Genomic DNA, 27,560 nt, shown 5'->3' on the forward strand with positions numbered 1-27,560 from the left:
GGCTCAAATTTGCACCATGGCTGAATGACAGGCCAAAAATGAGCTGAAACCAAGGAAACAGGCCGACCTGCAGTGGCCCCTGTAGCTAAGCCCATCTCACTGAGGACAATGAATGTGGAAGGCTTCCATGGCAACCCTAAATTCACTAGCTTGTCACAATATTTTCACCAACTAGTCACAATATTTTCATCACAAGTCATGCAGTAAGCACAATAGCTTAAATAAGGGGACTGTGGGACAGGGGCAAGCTGGTTGCTACGAGCACCTTCATTTTAGAGCTTATTACCTTGGTGAACCTTGAGTTTAGAAATAACCACAGTGACATTAAAGGCCTAAGAGCTGAAGGGTGTCATGAATATGGGTGAGTGCATGGGGGAAGGAAGTATGTACCCTTCGGCCTTCTGTTTTTTCACTGAAATATATATATATATATATATATATATATATATATATATATATATATATATATATATATATATATATATATATATATATATATATAATATAAAGTGATTTTAATGGTAAACCTATGAACACTAGAAAAAATTCTGAGTACAGCTAAGCCAAAAGGGGGAAAAAAAAAACAACAACACACTCTCTAGTTCATTATCTGGAAAAAAACCCACTGTTAGCATTTTGAGTTACAAGTTTCCTGCTTTCCTCCCTTGGCCTGTTACACAAACATTTACTGCCAGGGTTTTCCAGCAGGAGGACCATTTGTTTCAAAGGCACCCCTGGCGTAAGACTGGGCAAGACAGACTCCCTGAAGCTGATCACTACACAAACAATTTCCTGTTCTCACTCAGGAAGGTCTACTCCTGTACTGCCTGGTACACTGACTACCAGTCATATGGGGCTACTGGGCACCTGAAATGTGGTCATGTGAACTGAGATGTGTTACAAGTGGGGGTATACAGTGGATTTCAAAGATGTATAAAAATATATAAAATCTGTCATAATTTTCTCTTGATTTTATGTTGAAATTATAATATTTGGAGTAAACTGGGTTAAAAGAAAATGAATTCCATTTGTTTGCCTTTTTAAATGTGGCTACTAGGAAGATTTAAACTCCATCTGTGACATACACTGTGTTTCCATTGGACAGGCCAGTCTGCTCCTTTCCAGCCCTGAGATCTACAAGGCACTCCCTGCTGAAGTCCTCTGGTAGCCCTCATCCCCACAGGGGCTTCAGAGTGACCAGGGGCTGAGGCTGCTCCAGAAGACTCTCCTTGAAGACCATCTTGTAGGCCCCTAAGGCCCCTACTACCCTGCTGGGATGAAGGGGACATCAAGGTAATGCAACTGCACTTCACTGTGAAATGTCATTTCCTTCACAGCCATCACCACAGTAGTCTTGACAAATGTTCATTCCCTCCTGGAGGTCTAGACACCCTGTCCATAAACCATTTCTGAGAATGTTCTGTGACAGTGTCATTCTAATATACCTTTAACAAAATGATATAATGTAAATATATTAAAATTTATTATATATTAATGAATTAAGTAATAAAAACTTGTAACAAGTGAAACAATCCAAAGCTATGTACAGCAAAACTTAATTCCCCCTGCCCACTCCCCTCCCAGAAACTGTCATGGCCTTCTCCAACCTCATACAAACACTATCTTTTACATGATTTTAATAGAGCCATGACTTTACATTTTTTCATTAAGTCTTTTAGGTAAGAATGGCACTGTCTCTATGCCTCCCAAATAAGGGAAGTATAACTGAAAGAAAAAAGGACTTGGAAGTAGGAACCAGAACTCTGGACCTCTGTGAGGGTCACATTTATTTCCAGGTTTCAAGATCCTCTCACCATACCAGCGGCACTAAGCCCACATTGATGAAGGACCCATAACTGGGAGACAGGCACGCTACATGTAGGCATATACCCCATGTCTCTAGCAAATACTTGGAATACTAGAAATAATCCTTGGTATTGTGAAATCTTAAGGCACCAAAATAAATTTGTCAAAGATTCAACATCTAATCTGTTATACCACAGACTTCACAAAAATCGTGAGGCAGTGAAATCTAGTAGGATCAGCTCACTGAGGGCCTGCTCTTGTAGCTAATTTTGCCTACCTTGGTGAGTCTGAAATACCAGGAACAGGACAGGGAGGCCTGAGGAAGAAATGAGGTAGCAGGAGAGCAAAGAGGAAGGGCCAGTGTCCCACAGCTCTGGAGTAATCCAGGCTCCTGTCTGGCAGGGATCGGACAGGCCTGGGCGCACGGGGAAGCCTCTTTGGAGCGAGATGGCCATGGGCATGTTCCTATGATCTGAACCAGAAGCTTCTGAGTTGTGGACTTGTTTTAGGAGAGCAAGACAAGAAATTTTTATGTGTTATCTCCTGACCTTTGTGCTGACAGCTAACTCAATTAAAAATAGATAAAGAAAACCACTGTGAGGCTGAACAAACATCTATGGATCAGGTCCAGCCTTTAGGTTATCTCTGCCCTTGGGTACAGACATCACGGTCAGAACAAGGCCCCTGGTGGCCTGGGCTCAAATTCCAGCTCAGCTCTTTCCTGCGGGTTCATCCTGAATAAGTGGCTTCACCTCTCTTTCCCTGTTTCCTCATATGTGAAATGGGGGTAGTTAATTGTTCCTCTCTCACAGCCTCACTGGAATGTACTTGAACAATGCTTAGCACAGGATAAAGTACTGCAAAACCCACCCACAGGGCCACCTTCAAGCCCCAATCACAGGAGAATCCCAGACCCTGACCCTTCCCCAGACAGTGCACCTAGGCAGAAGCTCAGGGTGGCTGAAGCAATTCTGCCTTTTCTCCTACTCCTACCAACAGAATAGAAGATATATAAAGGTGGTGTCCAAGGGCCAGCCCTCAGTGGACAGAGCACCACAGGCTGGCTCCTGCTTTGTACCACTGTCCTCACTCAGGAGGTTAAAGGGGCAGAACATATAGGTAGATGAGGAGCCTTCTGCCTCCCTGGGCTCTCAGCCAAGAAGCAAGTAGAGCTCAGATAATGTGCATAATGCTTCAAATTCCAAAACTACGTTCCCTTTCACAACCACACTGGGAGTCTTAATCACCTAAAATTAAACTTATCTTGGAAAAAAAAAAAAAAAAGCACTCAGGAATCTCTTTCTCACAGTGAAGTGGGGTCCTTCGGGGAGAATTTTCTCTCTGCCTACATCATTACCAGGATCCCCAGTGGCCAGGTTCCAGCCAAAGGAGACCCATGGGGTTCCATAGTTTAGCACTGTTTCAGCATCATACCCCTTCCCAGTTCCAGTTCCTGAACACTGCTGGCACTGTTCATGCCCAGCTTACTCAACCAACAGGGAGGACATTGGTACTGCTCTGCTCCAGGAAGTAATTCCAGAGCTTGAGACAGCTGATGATCAATGAGAAGAAATTATTGTCACAGCCCTATAATGGGCTCTAGGTCAACTCCAGCTGTTGTTTCAGGTGACTGACAGTTGTGCCTAAGGCAGGCAGGTCCAGGTGGTCTCCATACACATAATATGGACCTACTGTGTACCTGGCAGTCTACAAAAGGCTAGGCCTGGAAAGGTAAGTTAGGAGTGAAGTGCCAGCTAACCCAGGCGGAGGTGATGGAGGAAATGGAGAAGGCAAACACACAATGGAGCCACACAGAGGGAACTTGGGGACTGTGCATCACTGCAGAAGCAACTATGGCACCAACACCAGAATAACATTTAAACAGGGGATACTTAAGCAAAATACTACTGGATAAGGAGAAGGCAAGTGCTGGGGCTTCAGCAAGAGGTGCAGCACAGGACCAGCACGGAGGCTTGCAAGGGGCCTTGCTAGTCAGAGTGCAGGAAGTGAGGCCAGAGTACATCCAAGCCTTCACAGGCCCCAGGAGTCTGGGTTTTATTCCATAATCAAGAAGCAAAGCCTAGAAGTGAGCAACATTTGCATTTTGGGAAAATTATTCCAGCACACCTAAGGAAACAAGGTTGGCAACAGGTAGATCAGAGAAGAGCCCAGGGCCATGGACCAAGCCTGAGAGTATTTAAGAAGCCAAGCTGTGGAGACAGAGGACCAGGTACCAACCCAGTGACTCTGACAGCAGAACCTGCCAAAGGGCTGTTGTCTTGGGGGTTGGGGAAGAACACCAATGGCAAAGACACTCATTTTGTCAGAGAATGTCTGGACAAGTCTGAAGGCCTCAGATGCACAGATGCAGGCAGAGTGGCTGCTGCCTCTGGACCACGCACAGGGCAACACCAACAGCTTAGGTCAAAGGGCCTTGCATGGCCCCCCAACAGAAAGTCAGACACCAATCTCAGGGTACCTTCCAGGCTGACATCCCCAGTCACTTGAGCCAAACTCCAGTCAAAGGCCCCAGGGCCCCAAGAAGGGCTTCCCTGTTCCTTTTTGAAGCCTAGGACCACACAATCTTATCATTTAGCAATGGAAGACGAGCCCTGACTCCTACAGACCCCAAGTTCAGAGATTGTCTCCCCGAATCACAGAAGCAGGTGCACCCATCCCTAGAAAAGCAAAATTTGGGGCAGCATTGCCACTGGCCTCCCCACTAGCCACATGTTCACTGACAGGAAAGGGTCTTCCTGGGCTTGTGCAGAAGCAACACTAATGAGGCCCTTGATGAAATGCATCAATGGCAGTGGTTGCAGTCCCTGCCATCTTCATCCATCCTCCATAGCGGAGGTAGGCTTTCCAAGCCCAGCTCAGCCACAGAGCCCAGCACTGTGCAGGGGCTGTTCTGCCCTCATGACTGGGTGCACTCATCCCCTCACTGCCATAGACACTAACATCTGGCATTTTAATTGCACTGGAATGAAGTATAAATAATGTCAAGAGCAATACTATATGGGGCCTTTGAATCAGGCCTTTTCCTTTGGTTGGAGAAAAAAAAAATCTGTTAACTGAGAAATTGTGCTGTTAATGATGTCTAATGGAATTTTTTAAAATTCTATAAATTGCATGACTTATTTTTCTCATTACACTACACTTGTTTTTTTCTCCAAATTAAAAAAAAAAAAACACCCACAATTTATATTCGAAACATGAACATCATCTTTAGCTTCTTTAAGACATGGCAGTACCACATTGTTACTTGGCTTGCTTCTCTAAGGGATGCTTTTGTTCTTTTTAAAAAGAAGAAAAGAGCTAGATTTGAAGAACTTAAGAGAAAGTGAATAAAGGCTCAAAAGCCTTACGGAGATTTCTTCAGAGCTTCAGGACCTGAAAAATTGAGTTAAGTTCAAAAGAAAGAGTATCAAACTTATTCTCAACACACACCTGTCTGTTCTAGCCCTAAAGGGGTGCTACAGATAGAGGCCCAGGCTCTAGCTCTGGTCCCTGCCCTGCTATTTTGCCGGCCCCTTGATTTCAGGGCTTTGGTTTCTGCTTTTGTGAAACAGGTAAAAATGTCAATGTACCTTTCAGAATGTTAGGGGAATAAATTCATGAAAAAGAGCTTCATAAACCATGAACCTAACCAAACATCTGGTTGAGAACAATGGTATCACATTCCCAGTGGTGACCCAGCACCACACCTCAGACACAGCAAGCCCACAGCACAAAGGACAACATGGCGGGAGGAGAGGTAGAATAGGAGGAAGGAAGAAGTGGCAGTTTTATCAAGTTACACGGTTTTTAGATGAGGCCACTGCTAAGCTACAAACACCTTGAGTAAAGTATTCCTGGTAAGTCTGAAAATTTCTTTCCATTTCCCTTGACCTCTAGTAACACTGCCCCACTGATTAGGTTATACCATATGATCTTATTTGTATTTCCACCTGCTGTGGCAGAGGTAGAAGCAGCCCGGTGAAGCCTCCTTGCACAAAACATGGAGCATCCAGGCCCCTGGGACACTGTCAGCTTCGCAAAAGCAGGGCCCACCTTAAAATTTCTTTCTTAGCTCAGTTTGTGACCATCTAGTGGATGCCCAAGACAAGGATAAGCCTGAGAAGAACTGGCAACTTTCTTTCTTCCACGTGGTCCCCCCAAAGAGCAAGGATTTTTTCCCATTGCTCAGAGGATGCTCAGGGGGCCTCTGATCAGGGCTGGATATCCTCACAGCGCCTGGAAGGACAGGAGTTCTGTTTGGTACAATGAGGGCCTGTTTATTTGACTCAGACAAATAGCGGAGTTTTTGTTTCATAACATGTTACAGGAAGCTGGGAAATACAGAAGGGTAAAAAAAAGATATTGAGATTTATCTACAGTCCTGTCCCCCAAAGATGGCCTCTTTCTCCATATGAGTGTGTGTGTGTGTCTGTCAACATGGTCATCGTGGGGCTGTAGAAGCTGTGTCTCTTGGGGAGTGAGTGGGCTCCCTGGGCTCTGTCATGGTGGCCTTTTAGCCCCAGATAAACAGCCCATGTCTGCAGATGGGGAGCGTACCAGGCATAAAGCCAGCCCACCATCCAAGAAAGGAGGGCCATGCCTAGGGAACCTACCTGGCTTCAGCCTTCATCAGCTGCTACACCTCACAAACCAAGTCCAATGTTCTAAAGCCCATTTAAATGTGGAATTTCCAGAACAAGCATCCTGTACTTCCCAAGGCTAAGTCTTTGGTATGTATAGCCAGGCCTAGACCCACTCTGTGCTAATCTGGACTTACTTTCAGGTCCTGAAACACAGCTTTCCTAAAAGTGTAATGCTAACAGGCCCCTTAGCACACACTAGGTGCAGGGAGGCAGGTCAGCATAATAATGCAGGCAAAGACTAAATCTGAGGACAAAAATAGAATTAAAAAAAAAAAAAAAAACCCACCACCACCACATCCACACACTTCCTGTGAAAGAAACATGGCCTTTCTAATAAGCACCATGCACAAGTGCTGAGGTAACTATCAGAGAATGAACCAGAGAGGCCTGCACAGCACTGCAAATGCTTAGAAGCTTTAGTTCTGGAAAATTTCCACTTCTCTATGGTTCTGTAAATTCCCTCTTCTCCAAACACTGAGACAAGAATCTGTGCCTTGTTTCATAAGCAAGTATGTTTCCTTGTTCCACACCAGGGTTCATGATGCTCCCCTGAAACGATCCCCATTTCCACAGTACCACACGAGTAGTCTAGTCAGACAAAGGGTAACAGAAACACTCATGAGGGCCTCTTGCACTCTGTAACAAAGGTAAAGGATGAAATGGGTTTGAAGAGTGATGTACTGTCTTAAGTTAAAAATGTACCTGCCTTTTGACTTAGCAATCACATATCTAGGAGTTTACTTTCTAGAGATACTTACACAACAACATACACATCCCTGCAGCATTAATTTTAGCAACAAAAAAACTGCACACTACTTAATGTCACTTAAATAATGACACATTCATACAATGGAAAGTGGCAAACCAGTAGAGATGTTACTAGTACACTTGTAAGTAATGAAAGCCAGTTCCAAAGCTGTGTGCACTGCAGGCCCCATCTGTGCATTTGATGTGATAAGTGAAGTATTCCCCGGGCTCCCCCAAGGAAGTGGGTGGGAATGGGATGGAGCAGAAAGGAAGACTTTCAATGTTCACCTTCCATGATTCTATATTTCTTGAATTTTGTTTTCTAGAAGCACATATTACACAATAACTAATTTTAAAAAGCAAGGATTAGGAAGGCAGGTGTTCATTGTCAAATCTGGCCACAGACAAGTGGTAAAAGCTGTCACATGGCCCTGATTTGCTCTTGTAGCAAAATTAGATCAGAAGTTCTAGAGTAGTTCCAAATTGGACCTGCAGAATCATGTTCTGTGCCTACCTCCATACCTGCCAGGCCCCCCTTTTGAGCATCTGTCAATGAGGACCCCCGTGGGTCAACCTGGTGATGATTAAGGAAGTGACCCCATCTCTGGTGGACCCCAGCTCTGGGGTAGGTTTTGCCATTCATTTGTCACGTGTCATGGCCAGCCTCCATGACCTCACTCATCACATCACACTGTGATATGCAGGTTAACGTGGAGCTCAACCCCCACCCCACTCAGAACACAAGCAGACAGAACAAAGAGAAAGCTGCATGGCTCCAGCACAGGGCTGCAAAGACATGTTTACTTCCACGGGGCCACCTTCTTCCTAGTGACTCTTGTTTAGAGCAGTGCTATCCAACAGAGGTTACTGTGCTGATGCAGATGTTGTTCTTCATATGCACTATCCAAAAGGGAAGCTGATGGCCACGTGTGACCACTGAATGTTTGGAATGTGGCTAGTATGATGGAATCCTTCATTTTATTAACTTTTGACTGACTTGAGTTTTAACTTATATGGCCCCATGTGACTAGCAGCTCCCATAGTGGACAACACAGTCCTAGCACTAGCTCTTTGGGGTCAAAATCTCATGACCCTGAGGTACCTCTTTCATCTGAGTTAAGGTGTTCTGATTTGGTGGAAGAACTTCCTTCGTGGCCTGCTCCACTCCAGTGACCCAGAATCTACTCCCCAAGTGCCTCCCTATGGTCATCAGGCCACCTCCCCCACGTGAAAGTAGCCACCAAGGCTACTTTCATCTCTAGGTCCCCAAGTTTCTAGACACCCTGGGCCAGTCAGCCCACTCAGAGTTGTGCCCAAAGTTCCCTTCTCCAGGGCACACAAAGCCCTGGAGATGCTGGAGGTGGACAGGCCCTCTACAGACACAGAGAAGCTCAACCCCAGCTGGAGGGCCAGAATGTCAAAGGCAGACAGCTGGGGCTGACCACAGCCTCATAGGACATCAGATGTAACTGCATGAAAAGAACGTGGCTTGCTTCTCACTTGGCAACATGGTTAGACACAAATGCTAAATATGAGTCAGATTAATTCTGGAACACTAAACTCCACATAAAAGATGTAACTGTAAGAGAAGTATGAGCCCCATTTCATAAGCCCCTGGGAAAACCCATGATTTCATAATCATGGAGCTGGGGGCAGGGAGTGAGCTGCATCTACCTTGGAGGGCCCTGAAGATGGCTTTACACATCGACCCCAGGAAAACAGTGCTAAGATTGCACAGTGCAGATTCTGGGAAATAAAAAATAAAGTACATACTCTGTCTGGTGTAGCTCAATGGATTGAGCACAGGCCTGCGAACCAAAAGCCTGCTGGTTCAATACCCACTCAGGGCACATACCTGGGTTGCAGGCCAGGTCCCCGGTTGGGGGCATGCAAAATGCAACCAACTGATGCTTCCCCTGAACAATGACGTTCCCCTCTCTTTCTCTCTTCCTTCCCCTCTAATAAGAAATAAAATCTTTAAAAATAAATAAATAAAAGTAAAATAAAGAACATGAAAATACTTCCCCATGCTTTCAGACTCTCAAGACACCCTAAAGAATAAAGAAATTCACCTTCCAGGTGTCATATCAGCCATACATATTACCTCTTGTGGCTATTTTCATTTTGGTCCTTTCTGACTATCCCACATGGTGATTTCTGTAGCCAAGAGCTCCGTATTGCACCCTTGCAGTGATAACCTCCCAGCGTCTAGGCTGATCAATACTAATTTTGGCTGTCTTTTATATTTTCTAGGGTTTGATTTCTTTTTCAATTACAGTGGTATACCTTGGTACTCATTGTTAATTCATTCCAGAACTCATGACGAGTGCCAAAACTGTTGAGTACCAAATGATGAAGCATTTCCTCTTACAGGGCAGTGTCTTGACTTCATAAAAGTCCTTGCCAGTACGACAGGTCCCAAGCAAGCAAGCTTCAAGTGCTGAAACATTTTTTTCTCATCAAAATGCAATGGGTATGGAATTTGATGAGTTCTGAAGGCAACGAGTACCAAGGTATGACTGTATATCTAGTTCATCTAAGCCTTACATTTTTAGAGAGTTGTAGGCAGACTCTTTCAAATCTTAAACATACTGCCCAAGATCACTGCCTCAACATTTCTCCTCCCTTCTGAAATGAGGCTCCCTTCCCTCATTGTAGTTCCTAGGGATGATGCTGTCTACTTCAGAACCATTTTATTCCCACACCTGGCTGGCCCTGGGCCAGCACCCTACTTGTACTTACAATAGTTTGGGAATACAGAGTATATTCACACATCACACAAAACTGGCCTTCCAATAGCCACTTAAAACTATCCAATAATCTTATCTATTTTTCCCTCCAGATGGAACTTTTAGAATAGTTTTGTCAAGAGGGAAAAATTCCATTGAAATTTTGGCTGGAAGAATAATAAACTACTAAGTGAACTTTGGAATAACCACATTTTATCTGTAATATCTAATTGTTATTCTCCTGGACCATGGTGCTTCTTTCCTCTTCAAATTTTATCTTATACCACATCAGTTGAGCTGCTGTGTAGTTTCACACAGGCATAAAGGTCCTCCTATTACTGCAAACAGTTATAGGTGGAGTGCTGGGGAGCCTCCCCAATTGGCCAAGAGGGTAGCAGGGGGAAGTTCTTACACTGAGAGGGCCAAAAGCTTGAAATATGAATAGACAGAGCCCGAGGGTGCTAAAAGCTAGAAAGATGAATGGATAGGGCCCCAAAGGGCACCAAAATCTAGAAAGATGATTGGATATGAAAAAAGCCCTCCCCTCCCTATCCCTATAAGAACCTCCAGCTTGAGCAAGAAGATTGAGATGGTCTTTGGGGTGGAAGTCCACCACTCTCCCAGGTCACGCAACCCCTGAATACAACCTCTCTTCTTTTGCACCAGCACCTACCTCACGAGTTTGGCTTTTGTTGTGACAGGCAGCCAAAACTCTGTTTTGTTCAGGTAGTTTTTGGTGACTCTGGTGGGACAGTAAGTCTCAGAGGGCATAGGCTGACCTTAAGAGAGCAGGACTGTGGGGATTTCCCAACAACTCCTGAGAATTTTTCTTGGGGAATATCCCTGTACTCCTGCTCAAGGTCTCAGCTACCTGAAATGCTTGGCTGGTGAAAGGAAACAAGTCTGGGGAGCAGATGGGCTCTGGGACTGGTTAAGTCAAACCAGCATGCAAACCAGGGGGATCCTCTATCTCTGCCCCCTGAGCTTTGTGCCACTTGAACTTTGTGCCACTTGAGTCCAGTTAGGACCACTTTCGGTATTGGTTGGCAGGAGATAAGACACTAAGCCTTACTTGTAAGCACCAGTTTGGAATAATGGAATTATAAGATTTAAGTTTTGTTTATATGGTCCCACTTTGAGGTCTTGCTATGGTTATGGTTTTGGGTTTGTATTTTTGTACCATCAGGGGTTGTTCTGTTTTCATTCCTGTAGGAAATATTTTATGCCACATTTTAGCAGTGGTCCAAGTACAGCTGTGAGCCAATGACTAAGAAGGAATTGGTTTTCTATTATAACATTGCTTGGCTTATGTATACTTTAAACTATCAGGAGAAATGGCCCCTAAATGGTTTCCTAAATTATTTTGCCAATGGTCAGGGAAATGGGACAAAATCCCTTATGTTCAGGCATTTTGGTCTTTACACAATAAGGATTCAGCAAAGAAAGGGAACAACCTAAGGATACAGAGAAGGGAATTGGCTTCAAAATCCCTCTCTGATAATAAGACACAAGAAGAAAAGGAAAATGAAGTGAATCTCTTTAATGCCCTGAACCCAGGGAACATAGGATTAGCAGAGAAAGATTTCCCCTACCACCACCCCTGCTGCTGGATACCCCTGAAATAGAACCCAAAGGGGTGACAGCTCCACCCCTCTGTGATGAAGGAATGGTCTCCCCCTGAAAGACCCAGCAGGGCACCCAATTTGGCCAGGGAGCATCCCTATCTGGAGCAGGACAATTCCCTTTGAGGCAATACCCTATAGGCACAATAACCAGGAAGACTAGCTCACTGGTTACTATTAGGCCCGTACTCCATTTTCCACTTCAAATTTACTGAATTGGAATAATTCCAACCCCTCACATAAGGAGAACCCTCAGGAAATGGCAGTTCTTATTACCTCTATTTTTGCCACTCACCATCCAAACTGGGGAGACGTACAGGCTCTCCTTAACATCCTGCTAATGGTGGTGAAAGATGGCTCACCATAAATAAGGTTAATGAAGAGGCTGAAGAGAACCCCAATGGAACCCCCAACCCAGCCAGGGTGATTTCCTTGAAAGAGCACAACTGGAACCTGAATAGCGAGAACCTAGCCTCCCTAGAACACTACAAAAGGTGCATATTAGAAGGGCTTAAAAAACAGGTATCTAAACACAAGGGCCTGAATATAAAATGTGCTATTCAACACACACCAAACAAAGACTCTTCTGAATATTTAAAAAGGATGTATTAGGCCTACTGAAAGCACACTGATGCTGATACACAGGCACCAGAAAATGTCTAGATGGTAAACATGGTTTCTATTGAGCAAAGTACCCTGGATGTCAGAAGGAAGCTCCAACATTTAGACGGGGCAATGAGAATAAATTGTTACCAGCTGGTAGACATAGCCTTTACCATGCCTGGAAAAAAAGGGGAATTAAAGCAGGCCACCATTTTCTTAGAAACACTGTGTGGAAACCAGGGGAGGTAGGACCCAAAAGGTTTTCCTTTCCTTAGAAAAGTTTCCCTTTCCTAAGGGTCCCACTTAGCACCAATTGATGTGCCTACTGCAAGGAGGAGGGCCACTGGAAAAAGGACTACCTGGAAATCAAAAGGAAAAACAGAAAGGAGAAACCCTCACTATGAAATGTTAAAAGGGGGAGTACTGGCTGAAACAGGTGCTTCGGAAAATATTAAGCCATTTTATTACAAAACCCAAATGTTGCCTTGCAAACCACTACCACCTTAAACCTCATCACCCTACTCCTGGACTCTAAGGGAGTCTCAGACCTCCAGCAGGATTGTTTAAAAATTACTGGCAAAGTTTATTCCAGCAAACCAAATCTATGGGACCAGCTACTGACAGACCCAAACTGGGAATTATACACAGATAGGAAAACCTTCATGGGGAGAATAGTCAACAAGGAGCTGGGTACATGGCAGTCATCACAGAGAAGCTAAGAGGAGCTCAGTTGCTTGCTGTAGGAACCTCAGCACAAAAGGCTGAACTGACAGCCCTCATCAGACCTTTAGAATTTTCCTAGGGGAAAAATGATAACATCTACACTGATTCTAAATATGCCTTCATGGTAGTCCATGCCCATAGGGCAATATGGAAAGAAATTAGGCTCTTGGGAGTTCCAGTCAAGATGGAGACATAGTTAGACACAATGTGTCTCCTCCGCCTGTGGGGGTTGGGACAGCATCGGGAGAAACTCACCTCACAGGAGAGTTCATTCAAGAGACCCACAGGGTCCTAGAACGTACACAAGCCCATCCACTCTGGAATCAGTACCAGAGGGGTCCAATTTGATTGTGAGTAGTGGAGGAAGTGACTGAAAACCCACAGAGAGCAGAGCAAGCACCACTGTTCCTCTTGGACCCCTCCACCACATACAGCGTCACAATGCAGTGACCTGGGTTGCCCCACACTGGTGAACACCTAATGCTCCACTCCTTACTATATAACAGGTGTGACAAGACAAAAAAAAGGTCCAAATGAAAGAACAGATCAAAGCTCCAGAAAAAATACAACTAAGTGACGAAGAGATAGCCAACCTATCAGATGCAGAGTTCAAAACATTGGTAATCAGGATGTTCACAGAATTGGTTGAATACGGTCACAAATTAGATAAAAAAAAAGAATGAAGGCTATGAAAAGTGAAATAAAGGAAGATGTACAGGGAACCAACAGTGATGGGAAGGAAACTAGGACTCAAGTCAACGGTGTGGACCAGAAGGAAGAAGGAAACATTCAACCACAACAGAATGAAGAAACAAGAACTCAAAAAAATGAGGAGAGGCTTAGGAACCTCCAGGACATCTTTAAACATTCCAACATCTGAATTATAGGGGTACCAGAAGGAGAGGAGGAAGAGCAAAAAATTGAAAACTTATTTGAACAAATAATAAAGGAGAACTTCCCCATTCTGGCAAAGGAAATAGACTTCCAGGAAGTCTAGGAAACTCAGAATCCCAAAGAAGTTGGACCCAAGGAGGAACACACCAAGGCACATCATAATTACATTACCCAAGATGAAAGATAAGGAGAGAATCTTAAAAGCAGCAAGAGAAAAAGAGACAGTTACCTACAAAGCAGTGCCCATAAGACTGTCAGCTGATTTCTCAAAAGAAACCTGGCAGGCAAGAAGGGGCTGGAAAGAAGTTTTCCAAGTCATGAAAGGCAAGGACCTACATCCAAGATTACTCTATCCAGCAAAGCTTTCATTTAGAATGAAAGGGCAGATAAAGTGCTTCCCAAATAAGGTCAAGTTAAAGGAGTTCATCATCACCAAGACCTTATTATATGAAATGTTAAAGGGATTTATCTAAGAAAAAGATGATAAAACCATGTACAGTAAAATGGCAGCAAACTCACAATTATTAACTACCACACCTAAAACAAGAACAAAAAGAAACTAAGCAAACAACTAGAATAGGAACAGAATCACAGAAATGGAGATCACATGGAGGGTTATCAATAGGGGAGTGGGAAGGGGAGAGGGGGGAAAAGGTACAGAGAATAAGTAGCATAAATGGTAGGTAGAAAATAGACAGGGGGAGGTTAAGAATAGTATGGGAAATGTAGAAGCTAAAGAACTTATATGTATGACCCATGGACATGAACTAAAGGGAGGAAATGTGGGTGGGAAGGAGTGTGCAGGGTGGAGGGGAATAAAGGGGGAAAAATGGGACAACTGTAATAGCATAATCAATAAAATATATTTAAAAAAGAAATTCGGCTCTTAATCTCAGGGAATATGTATGTCAAACATGCAAAAGAGATTTTCAAGTACTAGAGGCAGTGAAACTACCAAACCAGATTGCCAAAATGCACTGCCCAAGACATCAAAAGAATGGTTACTAAACAAGTGAGGAAACCAAACTGCCAATAAAGCAGCAAGCAAGATAAGCTGCCCAAGGGCCACAATTTCTTGGGGCTTTAATTCTCTACCTGGACTTGTCAGAATTTAAACCACATCACATGGAACAAGATGAGGAATGGGCCCATGAATGCGGATTTTCTAACACTGACCCTAATTCTATATGGAAGATCAACCTCATGAATCTTACTCCCTGAGGTTCTAGTATATCTCATCCTCAAACATGTATATGAATGGACTCATTATGGAAGGAATGCTTTAATGGACCTCATTAGGCCACATCTGAAGGGCCCTTATTTACAAAGGATCATTCAGGAGATTGTCCAAGCCTATCAGATATGTCCAAGCCTACAACAGTATGTGCCCCAACAGTAAAGGGTACAATATAAAGGGAAATGTTGATTTAAGGACTGGCAAGTTGGCTTTACACAGATGCCTAAAACTATGAGAAACTTTAAATCTTTATAGCTATTGTAGGCACTTTTTCTGGATGAATCGAAGTATCCTCCACTAGAACTGAGAAGACAACTGAGATTGCAAAACTTCTAATCAAAGAAATAATCCCTAGGTTTGGACTTCCTCACAGCATTGAAAATAACGATGGATCAGCATGCACTTCAGAAACCTTCCAGAAGATAGGACAGGCACTATAGATTCAATGGAAACGACATGCATTTTGGAGACTCCAATCTATGGGGAAATGGAGAAAATGAACTACACAATAAAGAAGACCTTGGCAAACATTTGAAATGGGAATAGGTACTACCTATTGTCTCACTCAGGATTAAAGTAGCATCCCAAAGTGGGCTTAAATTAAGCCCTCTGAAAGTTTATGGGAGATCCCCCCAAGTTTCTGTTTTAGGAATACCCCCTTTGGATTTAGAACATGAATCAAAAAGCAAACAATATGTACAACATCTAGAGCAAAAACTACCAATTTTGCACAAGTTTGCTCATTGGATGTCCATCTACCCATTTGATGAACCCTTACACCTGTTCCAACTGAGACACAGTCTTACTCATGACCTGGATGACTCAAGGCCCTAAATAGCAGTTAACTGAGCAATGGGCCAGTCCCCATGATGTCCTGCTGACAATACACTCTTCCTGAAGCTCATGGGAATCAAGCCTTAGATCCCTCACACAAGGATAAAGTGGGTGCTGCATGAGGAGAACTTGAATCTAGCTGCTGCTGTTGATACCAAAACGGAAAGCCGCACCTGCACAGCTGAGGGAGATTTAAAATTCTTCTTTCAAAGAGGAACAGCACCTCCCAAAGCTAAGTGACAATGTTGCTCTTTATTTTATTCTCCATTTTCCAGAGTGTGGCTTCCTCAGCAAATTCTGCTTTTGGGTGTGCCACCCAATAGATCACAGGGATCCTTTCGTCTCTCCAGTTCTCCCTGAACTACCAGACATACTCCTCATTAAACACTTGAGTGACTGCACATTAGGTCTTACTTTGGAAGCCCAACTCCATCTCTTGAAATACGAAGCAGCCTACCAGCTTTACTTGTTCAGCAGTGCCAAAGTGTAGACACTGTGTATGCTGCCCTCTAAAGACAGCAATCCTTCTCCCTCACATAAAGGCTTTCCTCCATTCCTGATCCCAACCCCCACCTTCCTTTAGCAGATAGTAAGAATGAACCCAGGGATAGGTAAGACTACGTCCTTTGACAGCAGGAAGTAATTACAGAAGATACCTTCATCCATTTGCCCAGAGTTTTACAAAGGTCCAGAGTTTTGAGGGGGGGGGGGGTTGTTACCATAGACAGTCAGAGTGCCGGGAAGTCTCCCCCATTAGCCAAGATGGCAGCAGGGGGAGGTTCTTACACTGAGTGTGCCAAAAGCTGGAAAAATGAATGGATACAGCCCAAGTGCACCAATAGCTAGAGAGATGGATAGGGCCCCAGGCATGCCAATAGCTAGAAAGATAATTGGATAGGAAAAAGCCCTCCCTTTCCTATCCCTATAAGAACCTCAGGCTTGAGCAAGAAGACTGAGATGGTCTTTGAGATGGGAGTCCACCATTCTCTCAGGTCTCACAACACCTGAATAAAACCTCTTTCCTTTTATACCAGCACCTGCCTCTAGTTTTTGTTATGGTATACAGTCAAACCTCCATTTTGTTCAGTTACATTCCTCCTAACAAGAACCTAACAAGGTTCTCTACTTCCTATTAATTAATACTATTTTGCCTTTCTTCCTATATTATCATCACTTTTCTGTTTCATGCCTTATCTCAGCTATCTAAAGCCATTCATGGTAATAATGGCCACAGGACAGAGAAAGCTCTATTCTGAATATACCTGATATTAGAGAGCCAGAAATCAGGCTGGTTCTCAATCCCATCCCTGTCTTCACAAATAAAATGCCCTTGTCCCTGGGTCAAGTGGAACATCACCTTCAACAAGGGCAGTGTGCCGTCCCTCCAGCCTGTGGAGGCAGGGCTGAGTCTGAGTGGTTGGGCTTTCAATAGGCTGAGAGGTTGACCTGAACTATGGATGCAGGTAGTTGGTCCCTGATCCTCAGCAGGAGCCCAAAGCCACTCATAAAGTGTGGGTCTCCTCACATGGAGCAGGGTGCTGCCTGAACAAATGCTCCCCTCAATGTTGGGAGAATGACTGAGAAAGGTAACATAGCTTCACAAAGAAACAAGAAAGGGAAATCCAGCCAAAGAGATAGGACCCTGTGTACCCAGCATAGGTCCAAACATTTCAAAACCCCTAAGGTACCTCACCAAGGCAAATGTAATTCATTTTCCAAATCAACTAGTCAAAGACTTAAAAGAAAACATAAGACTATTCTATCAAATGAATGATGAACATATGAACATGAAATATGAACCAACTGGCCCAATTTCTATAGTAATATGGACTAAAAAGATAACAGGGAATTAATGTTCTTTAGTATATATTCCATTAAAATAATTGGGATAGGTGTTAGGGAAGACAGGACACTGGGAGGCTGGGGGGTGGTGAATACCATTGCTCCTTGAAAACATCCTACCATTATTGACTCAATAAACACATAGAAATGAATAAAGCTATGCTGCTAAAATACCAGGTGAGATATGCAACAGAACAGGCTAACAGAACACAGACATTTAAGAAAGATTTGCTGTCTCCTGACTCAAGCTCACTCACAGACTTGCTCTAGTCAAGAATGTTGTTTGGAAATGTGCCCTTTTATAGCTCTATCATCCATGAGAATGGTTTTTGCCCTGAGAGTCACTGAAGTCCCAGGCTGAGCCCCAGAATGAACATGTGAAGAGACCTATGCTCAACCTGCAGCAAGGAGCCAAACCCAGTTGTACTGCAGTGTAAACAGAACCACTCAGCTAAGACAACACCCATCAGTCAACCTTTAATCAATTCAACAGAAGCATGAGCAAGAATAAATGCTGGTGTAAGTCACTGAAATCTGAAATGTTTTGTCATGTAGCCTTGTGGCAATAACTGACACAGATGACTTCCCCAAATGGAATTCATAAACCACTTAAAGATTGCCTTTCTCTGCAAGGTCATAAAGAAATAAAGCTACTTACCAGGTTCACCTTTCTTCTTTGAACCAGACTTCTTCTTTGCTGGAACTTCTTGCTTTGGTGCCTCCTGGCTCTGAACCATATCTGCATTTTTGCTCTGGCTAGGAGTTGACTCTGACTTTTTACTCTGATTGGCAGATGCATCCACCTTTTTGCCCTGGTTGGGGGACCCTTCTGACTTTTTGCCCTGATTTGGAGTTCCCTCTGCCTTCTTGCCTTGATTAGGGGCTCTCTCTGCTTTTTTCCCCTGGTTTGCAATACTTTCTGCCTTTGTGCCCTGATTAGCAACTAAATCTGCCTTTTTGCCCTGATTCTGAGCCCCCTCAACTTTTTTGCCCTGATTCTGGGCCCCGTCTGCCTTTTTGCCCTGATTCTGGGCCTCATCCACCTTTTTGCCCTGGTTGAGAGCCCCCTCAGGCTTTTTGCCTTGGTTCTGGGTCCCCTCCATCTTTTTGCCCTGGTTCTGAGCCCCCTCCACCTTCTTGCCCTGGTTCTGAGCCCCCTCTGCCTTTTTGCCCTGATTCTGAGCCCCCTCCACCTTTTTGCCCTGGTTCTGAGCCCCCTCCGCCTTTTTGCCCTGGTTCTGAGCCCCCTCTGCCTTTTTGCCCTGGTTGGGAGTGCCCTCTGCCTTTTTGCCTTGGTTCTGAGCCCCCTCTGCCTTTTTGCCCTGGTTGGGAGGCCCCTCTGCCTTTTTGCCCTGATTCTGAGCCCCCTCTGCCTTTTTGCCCTGGTTGGGGGTCCCTTCTGCCTTTTTGCCCTGGTTCTGGGCCCCCTCTGCCTTTTTGCCCTGATTCTGAGCCCCCTCTGCCTTTTTGCCCTGGTTGGGGGCCCCCTCTGCTTTTTTACCCTGGTTGGAGGTGCCCTCCGCCTTTTTGCCCTGGTTGGGGGCCCCTTCTGCCTTTTTGCCCTGGTTCTGGGCCCCCTCTGCCTTTTTGCCCTGGTTCTGAGCCCCCTCTGACTTTCTACCCTGGTTGGGGGTTCCCTCCACCTTTTTGTTCTGATTTTGAACAATTTCTACCTTTTTGCCCTGATTGGGGCTCCCCTCTGCCTTTTTGCCCTGGTTTGGGGTCCCCTCCTCTTTTTTGCCCTGGCTGGGGGCCCCTTCTGCTTTTCTACCTTGATTCTGGATCCCCTCCACTTTTTTGCCCTGGTTGGGGGTCCCTTCTGCCTTTTTGCCCTGGTTCTGGCCCGCCTCTGACTTTTTGCTCTGGTTCTGGGTCCCCTCTGCCTTTTTGCCCTGGTTCTGGGTCCCCTCTGCCTTTTTGCCCTGGTTTGACACCCCTTCTACCTTTTTGCCCTGATTTTGGGCCCCTTCTGCCTTTTTGCCCTGGTTGGGAGTTCCCTCTGCCTTTCTGCCCTGGCTGGAAGTTCCCTCTACCCTTTTGCTCTGGTTCAGGGTCCCTTCTGCCTTTTTTCCCTGGTTCTGGGACCCCTCTGCCTTTTTGTTCTGCACAGTACTTGTGGCTGAGGTACTGGACTTGGCTCCCACTGGGGGCACAACCACCATAGGCACCTCCTTAGGAGCAGTTTCCAAGATGGCAGCCTTTGAGGCAAGAACCTGGATAGAATTCACTACAGAACTGACTGCTGGTTCCACCTTTGCTACTTTTTTCTCCTTCTTCTTTTTGTCCTTAGGGAAGGAGGCCAGCTTCTCTTGGGGCATGGCTGGCACTGTGGCTATAGGGGTTATGACCACAGAGGGATGGACTGGGGTTGGAGCCACAGCCATTGCAGGTGCCCTCACTGGGTCTTTGAGGATGGTCATGTTGGGGGCTGGCTCATGGTCAGGTATCTTCCCATTGGGTTTCTCTTCCTTTTTCTTGGTCTTTCCTTTTTTCTCTACTGTTTTCTCCTTCTTTTTCTTCTCCACTTTCTGGTGATGAGTTTTTGCCATTTCTTTGCGCTGATTGGCCAGAGCTTCTTCATATGATGTCTCCTTCATGGAGAAGGTTGACACCAGGAAGATGCCAATGGCGGAAACAACCATGAATCCACCAAAGACTACAACCCCCAAGGTTTGAGTGTCGTAAATGTCCATTCTGGCTTGCTTTCTGTTACCTGCCAAACACATACACATAGATTACCTTTTGCAGAAACAAAGACATTTAGTTCCCAGCCCCACCCCCACCATCAAACTTAAGGTTTCACTGATTCTTAAAACTGATAGTCAAAGAAGAAACAAATGCAGGCAATCTCTGATGTCATACATTCTTAGCTGCTCCTACTCAGAACTGAACAATTTTTAAGCAAGATATGAGCAGTCTTTTTCAGTGCCAGCAGATACAAAACACTGGAAAGATGTCAGAGTGCAGGTCTGTACTTATGGAATATGATGCCCTGGAAACTGAGAAACTTTGATCACAATTCAAATATTCCCAACAGCAGGAGTTAAACATGTACATGTGCACAAGTACAGGCCAGGTGCAAAAAATAGGGAGTGATGAGGACTGTGGCAAAAATGTTCCACAAAATTAGGGAGCTAGTGTCAACTAGCCATACCTGACTGGCCATAAACCTTTTTTACTCAATGTAAAATTGACAAAGTTTTGGTTTTTTTTAAGAATTTATTTATTTATTTTTAGAGAGGGGAGGAAGGGAGAGAGAGAGAGAGAGAGAGAGAAACATCAATGTGTGGTTGCTGGGGGCTGTGGCCTGCAACCCAGGCATGTGCCCTGACTGGGAATCGAACCTGCGATGCTTTGGTTCGCAGCCCGTGCTCAGTCCACTGAGCTATGCCAGCCAGGGCAAAATTAACAAAGTTTAAAAAATACCATGTAAGTCTGATATAGTAGGCAGATAAACATGAGCAAAGTAGGAACAATAAACCAGATATGAAAGGTCACCAGAGCAGAAAGCCCTAGGTGCCTAGTACCAGACTATTTTAAGGTAGAACCTTGCCCCCAGGGTGACCCGTTTCATATAGCTGGTCATGTGGTTCAGACCCTCCCCTGACCTTTCCTCACCTGGCACGTCCCTACTCAAGCAGTAGACTCCCTTCAGAGGAGGAACAAGGGGACCAGAGAAAAGCCTCATACAACTCCCATACAAGCCCTTGCATGACCACTCCCTTAAGCATTAAGCCCCCAAGACAATGAGGTTCTGACCTACATCAAATAATCTTAGCCTAGGGTCTGTTGATCACAGAGACAGAGTTTGGGTCAAACTAGAGATAAACATCTAGGCCTCAGTCCTGTTTCAGCTCCAAGCCCAGAAAAACAGCAAGGCCAGGTAGGGTGATGCCATGGCTGACATCAGGACCAGATGCCATGACTAGCATTCCCCACCCAGGGGCCAACCAATCAGTACAGACCACGATCCTGAAAAGACACACCTGGAAAACTGATAAATATTCTACTGAGATCCTCCAGAGACCTTCCATAAAAGTCCTTAAAACTCAGCTTGTGTGCTCTCTCTCTTTTCCCCACCCTCTTCTTTCCTCAGGCACACTCCTGGCCAGGCCTTTTCTTCCCCCTTTCTTCCCTGAAGGCATGTACCCTTGCTTTCTTTCTTCTAAGTTCCAAGGGCCTCTCTTTTGCTCTGGAATTTGTTTCCTGAGTCCACACAACCTAGCTGGCTCACTTCTTTCACAGCTCACTTCCTCTACCTCTATGACTTTCTAAATAAACTTTGGCTTGTATTTGAGTCTTGGTTCTGAATTTTTACTAGCCAAACTCATGCACAGAGGTTTAACATCTGGTGCCGTTTGCCATTAACAAGCCAAACCAAACACTTCTGCAGGCTTTCAGCAGCATGCATTCTAGCCAGAAGGGTCCTGATGTGCTATCTCGACTCTGTCACCTCCCTATTTCCCCATGCTGGTAAATACAACTGCCCAAGGTCAGGAAGGAAAACTTTTCATTACTAGTCTAAAAATTTGGTGAGGAAAAAAATGGTCTTTGCCAGTGATAGCTGCTTAACAGTTATGGAAACCCAAATTCACACATTATAAAGCAGGAGGTAAGCAGGAGTCTTGGGAGGCCCACAAAAGACCCCAGGTTTAGAATGTCACATCTGGGTGCTACAAAGAGGGAGTGAGGACAGTGTCATTAGGCCCAATTTTCACCCCAGAGAGAGGGCCCTTTGCCTGGTAACACATTCCAAACCAAGAGGAAAAAACATCCCTTCTCGTTGCCCATGCACCAAAGTCCAAAGGGTCAGAGGCAGGCTGGTCCACACTTACCTGGCTGACAGGCCAGGCTAGGTTTGACTTCACTGAGGAACTCCAAGGTTTATTTATTTGGATATAATCAACTTATATCAACTAATTTTGATATTATTATAACATTCCCAGCCCTGTGAACTACAATGAGAAATAGAGCCTAGCCCCCTACAGAGAGGATCAGTGGTGTAATTAGTGAACAGAATGTGAATGTATTAGGTGGGTAATGTATCAGGTGGGTAAGGGAAAGCGGAAAGGGGTAGAAGAGGAGCAGGGGAGGTGTATACCCTTCCCTAGCATAATGCCCCAAAATCTCTAGACACAGCATCCAGGTCAGGTCCAGGATTGTCAGTGGCTTAGAAGTTGAGATTTCTCTTCCAGAGGGAGTGGGAGAGGGAAACAAGAGTAGGAATTTCTAAACAATCTTGAAATCTGAATTTCGACCTTAGGCATTTTAAAGAAGGAACATAGAACAGAGATTGTTTTAAATGGCTCAGCATTATGTTCTAAGAGAAATCACTGTCCTCTCAGAACAAGCACTTTCTTTCTTATGTGAGAGCGAAGCATTAACTGGCTGCCTCCCATATGCACCTGGACCTGGGATCGTATATGCCTAGACCAGGTATCAAACTCACAACTTAGGTACCTGCCCCAAACAGGAACTGAACCCACAAACCTTCAACTACAGGACTACACTCCAACCAACAGAGCTACATCAGAGGCACAAGCACACTATTTCGTAGTGCTTTTCTAATAAAACCCTTTCAGGAAGATGGTTTAATGTGCTCCTGACAAAAACTTCACACATGTGCTCTTTGTGATGGTAACTCCATCAGCTACAGCTGTGATGCTGCTCCTAGCCTATCACCCTGGGTCTGCCAAACTAAGTCAAACTCTTCATTCCAGTCGGAATCTCTGAGATGGGCTCATGGAACCTTCAACCTGGGCAAGTGGACCATGACCTCTGGTAGGTTCCAACATCATAATCCACAGCTAGGGTGCCCTCATTTATGAGGGTCGACAGAGTATGTCCCAAATTAGTCCTTTCAGGAACACACTTGCAAGCTAAGTGTCGAAAAGGAACCTGTGCCTTGCTAAGCCTTGGAGGGCTCCATGGGGTGGGAAGGCAGGGACAAGAAGCCTTGAAATGGGCTATGGTCAACCTCCATTTCTTGGTGGGCATCCACCAATTTAAACTCCAGTCCTCACAAGGACCTCTCAGAATTTCACCAATGGACACATTCAGGTACAAAAACTTATTATAATCACTACATTCAGTCTATTCAGATGACAAAATTCCTCTGAAACACCCCTTCTCCAGAAGCAGCAAAATACCAGGGGCCTGAGTCACCCTGAACAAGTCTCCATTAAGTTCCAAGTGGCTTCCCAACAACTCTGCACTTGAGGGGTGTTCTCTCGTGGAGCTGCAGGTCACCAGGCTGCTACAAAGTAGGATCTGTCCCTGTCAACCACTGTGGGGCCTATGCAGCCTCGTGGGTTAGGCAAAAAAAAAAACAAAGTTGAAAAATTAGCCTTGAATCTTTCTGAAGTTAGGCAAACATGGAATACAAAAATATACTCTCTGTTGGAAGCACAGAATCGAGAAAGGCTAGCTTGGGAGAATACTTTCCTCAGCAGCACACCCAAGTGTATGTTTGACAGCAGTGCAAATGTATCTTCCCAACTTATACAGAATGGATTGCTCTAAAAAGAAATTATATCCCCGCCACTAATTCCTAGGTCAGCATTTTTTTTAAAGAAAATTTTCACAGGAAAATAAAAAGCCCTAACCTTAAGGAGTAATACACTGAAACACGTAGTCTAAGGCCCTATCACCACAAACAGCAAAGAAATGTAAGTGAAAGCCAGCCTTCCTGCTGTCCTGCAGGGTGAGCTTGGGTAGGAACACCATGGGAGATGCCTGTTTCACGGGAATGTAAAGCACAAAGTGCTTGCATGATCAGCATTCAGGGTGCTTTGTTTCTGAATTCCCCACTGGGCTTCCCATAGGCCATGCCCAGGTTGGCAAACAAGGTATATGCTGGCCCATATTCTATATGTGGGCTGACCATAAAGCACCTACATTCTGTCAATTTTGGACACTTCTGTGAAAATTTACTTTTACTTACTATTGCTAGTACTCTTAAAGTGTAAGTAGAAAGGCAAAGGTCTGTAAAGGAAGGAACCAAGAGGCCACCCAGAGGCTCAGGGACCACTCACTCCCAGGCTCAGCTGGCTCAAACTCACTGGCCCACCTTGAAAGTCCTGAGAGAATGGCTTTTCTTCTGTTCCTAGAGGGTAAAGATTCAAGGAAGAAAAGTAAGTGGAGGTCCTGGCCAGTGTAACTCAGTTGGAGCATTGTCCCATAACCAAAGGGTTGCAAGTTCAACTCCCAGTCAGGGCACATAACTAGGTTGCGGTTTGATCCCCAGTCCGGGCACAAATAGGATACAACCAATCAAGGTGCCGCTCTCACAACAACGTTTCTCTCTTCCTTCTTCTCTCTCTAAAAAGCAATAAAGAAAATGTCCTTGGGTGAGGATTAAAAAAAAAAGTAGAAACCCCAAATTCTTCAGACATGGGGTACATCTGCTAACTTATATGGCCAGACCAATCTAGTCCAGTTTGGCCAGTTCAGTGCAATCTGGCAATTGGGATGACGTAGATTTTGCAAAAGAACCCTCAACAGTACCCTCAGGGCTGGGCGCTATCACTAAGCAGCTCTCCTGCTGTGGGCCATGTGTGGGCTCTTGGAGAAAGCATGGGGCAGGAGTGTGCCGAAGGATGAGGTGTCATAGAGAACAAGTCCCCAGATATATTTCCTGGGCACAAGATGACCTATCAGTAAGGTGCAAAACTAAAACAGAATGACAATGAAACAGAGGTCCTAACAAATATGATTGTATCAGTATGACTATCTAATACACAAAAGATTAAGAAAACTATTGTGAGCATCCATTTACCTACCACCTACCTTTGATAAAGGTTTATCATATCCAAACATTTCACCACATTTACTTCTGATACTCTTAAAAATTTCTCTCTTGCTCTGTCAGCACCTGGGATGTGTCACTTAGCACCTCCACATGTTTACACTTACATTATAAACATTATATCTCCTCTAATAAAGTACCGTGTAACTCTGAGTAATGATGAGTGCTGTGTAAATAACACTACTGCCCTGGGTCAGTGTGGCTCTGTTGCTTGGAGCATCATCCCTTGGCCAAAAGGTTGTGGGTGTGATTCCCAGTCAGGGCACATGACTGAGTTGTGGGTTTGCTCCCTAGTCTAGGCACATACTGGAAACAATTGATCGATGTTTATCTCTCGCATTGATGTTTTTTCTTTTTTAAAGATTTTATTTATTTTTTGAGAGATGGCAAGGGAGGGGGAAAGAGAGAGGGAGAGAAACATCAATGTGCAAGAGAAACATCAATGGGTTGCCTCTCACTTGACCCCAATGGGGTACCTGGCCTGCACCCAGGCATATGCACTGACCAAGAATCGAACAGGTGACCTTTCAATTTGCAGGACAACTCCCAACACACTAAGCACACCAGCCAGGGCTTGCATTAGTGTTTCTCTCCCTTCCTTTCTCTCCAAAAAGGAATAAAAAAATGTCCTCGGGTGAGGATTATAAAATATATATATGTAATATATATATATAAAATACTGCAGGTATTATTGGGCAACATTTTTTAAAAACTGAATTTAGTTTTTGAGATATATATAAATGCACATAGCTTTAGTTCATTTTAATTCCTATATTATGTGCAGTAAATAGACGACAAATGGAAATGGGTCCACACTCCTATAACAGGCACTTAGGCTTTAAAAACTTACACTATTCACACAAAACTAGAGTGTGACATATCCCCCAAGTTCCCTGTGCTCATGTACAGATTTCTCTATGATACATGTAGAACTAGACCGACTAGGTCACAGGGTAGGCACGGCTATGTCAGATGCTGCCAAACTGCTCCCCAGAGGGGCAGGGCTGAGAAGGACCTGCCTTCCTCCACATCCCTACCAACATGTGGTCAAACTTGAGATATGGCACCAATCAAATGGATGTGACATGGCACCTTATTACTAACCCTTCAGATTACTTCACGGTGTCACTTACTGTTCATATCCTTTGCTCATTTTTCTATCAGTTTTTTTTTCCTGTTTGTAGGTGACTTACATATTTGGATATTAATCATTTTTTAGATGTGTCAAAGTCTGTGGTTTCTCCTTCAGCCAATGTATAATGTTTTTTGATATCAACTACTATACTATTAATGTCCAATTTACTAATATTTGCCTTATAGTTTGTTGTTCTTATTCATAGCTACTATCTCTGAGTTATAAGGAGAATATTCATTTTTTTAAAGGAAAAAGGTGTCACTATCCTTTAAATTAAAAGTTACTCATTTACATTACATAAAGGCAATACATTCCTATGGGTCAAAACTCATACAGAGTAAAAATCTCCCTTATATCCAACTCCCACACCCCCAGGTTCCAACCATTGGGATGGCAGACAACCATTATGACAGAAGTCATTTCACTGTTTAGAAGTTATTTTCTTCTAAAAACCTCAGTAATGCTTTTCGTAGGTAGTTTTTTTAATCACCTGGGATTTGCTCTGGCATATAACAGGAAATAGTGATATAACTTTTCCCTATCAGTTTAATTATCTACACCATTTCCTGACTGTTCTATCTCTCCCTCCACATCGCTCCCTGCAATTATAGGTTATCTCTGTCCTAACAAGTCTGAAATATGCCTGGATCTGTTACTGGACTCCATACTTTGTTCTACCAGTATATTTATCTATGTCCTGCACCATTACCCCATTTTGGCCTATGCATTCTCTCCAAAAATTCTACTGAGACTTTTATTTGAATCACACTGAATTTACAGATAAATGTAGGGAAAACTGACATTGTACATTATAGGAGGTTTTCCTTTTTTAATCCTCACCTGAGGATATGTTTATCAATTTGAGGGCGGGGGAATAGGAGAGAGAGGGGAATGGAGAAAGATGGAGAAAGACAAAGCAAGATGGAGAGAAGAAGGGA

General features: G+C 44.3%; 1 protein-coding gene across 6 annotated transcripts in view; it reads right to left on the bottom strand.

Annotated features, from left to right (window-relative positions):
- Positions 1-27,560, bottom strand: part of RRBP1 (ribosome binding protein 1) — a 79,165-nt gene that overhangs the window by 30,033 nt on the left and 21,572 nt on the right. For all 6 annotated transcript variants that reach the window (XM_045832813.1, XM_045832814.1, XM_045832811.1 and 3 more), the window contains exon 2: positions 18,339-20,393. In XM_045832813.1, coding sequence (XP_045688769.1) covers positions 18,339-20,373 — 2,035 coding nt within the window. In that variant the 5' untranslated portion in view covers positions 20,374-20,393. The remainder of the gene's footprint in view (positions 1-18,338; positions 20,394-27,560) is intronic.

Source organism: Phyllostomus hastatus, unplaced genomic scaffold, assembly GCF_019186645.2.
Source record: "Phyllostomus hastatus isolate PE091 unplaced genomic scaffold, TTU_PhHast_1.1 phas_contig_17, whole genome shotgun sequence".
NCBI classification, from domain to species: Eukaryota; Metazoa; Chordata; class Mammalia; order Chiroptera; family Phyllostomidae; genus Phyllostomus; species Phyllostomus hastatus.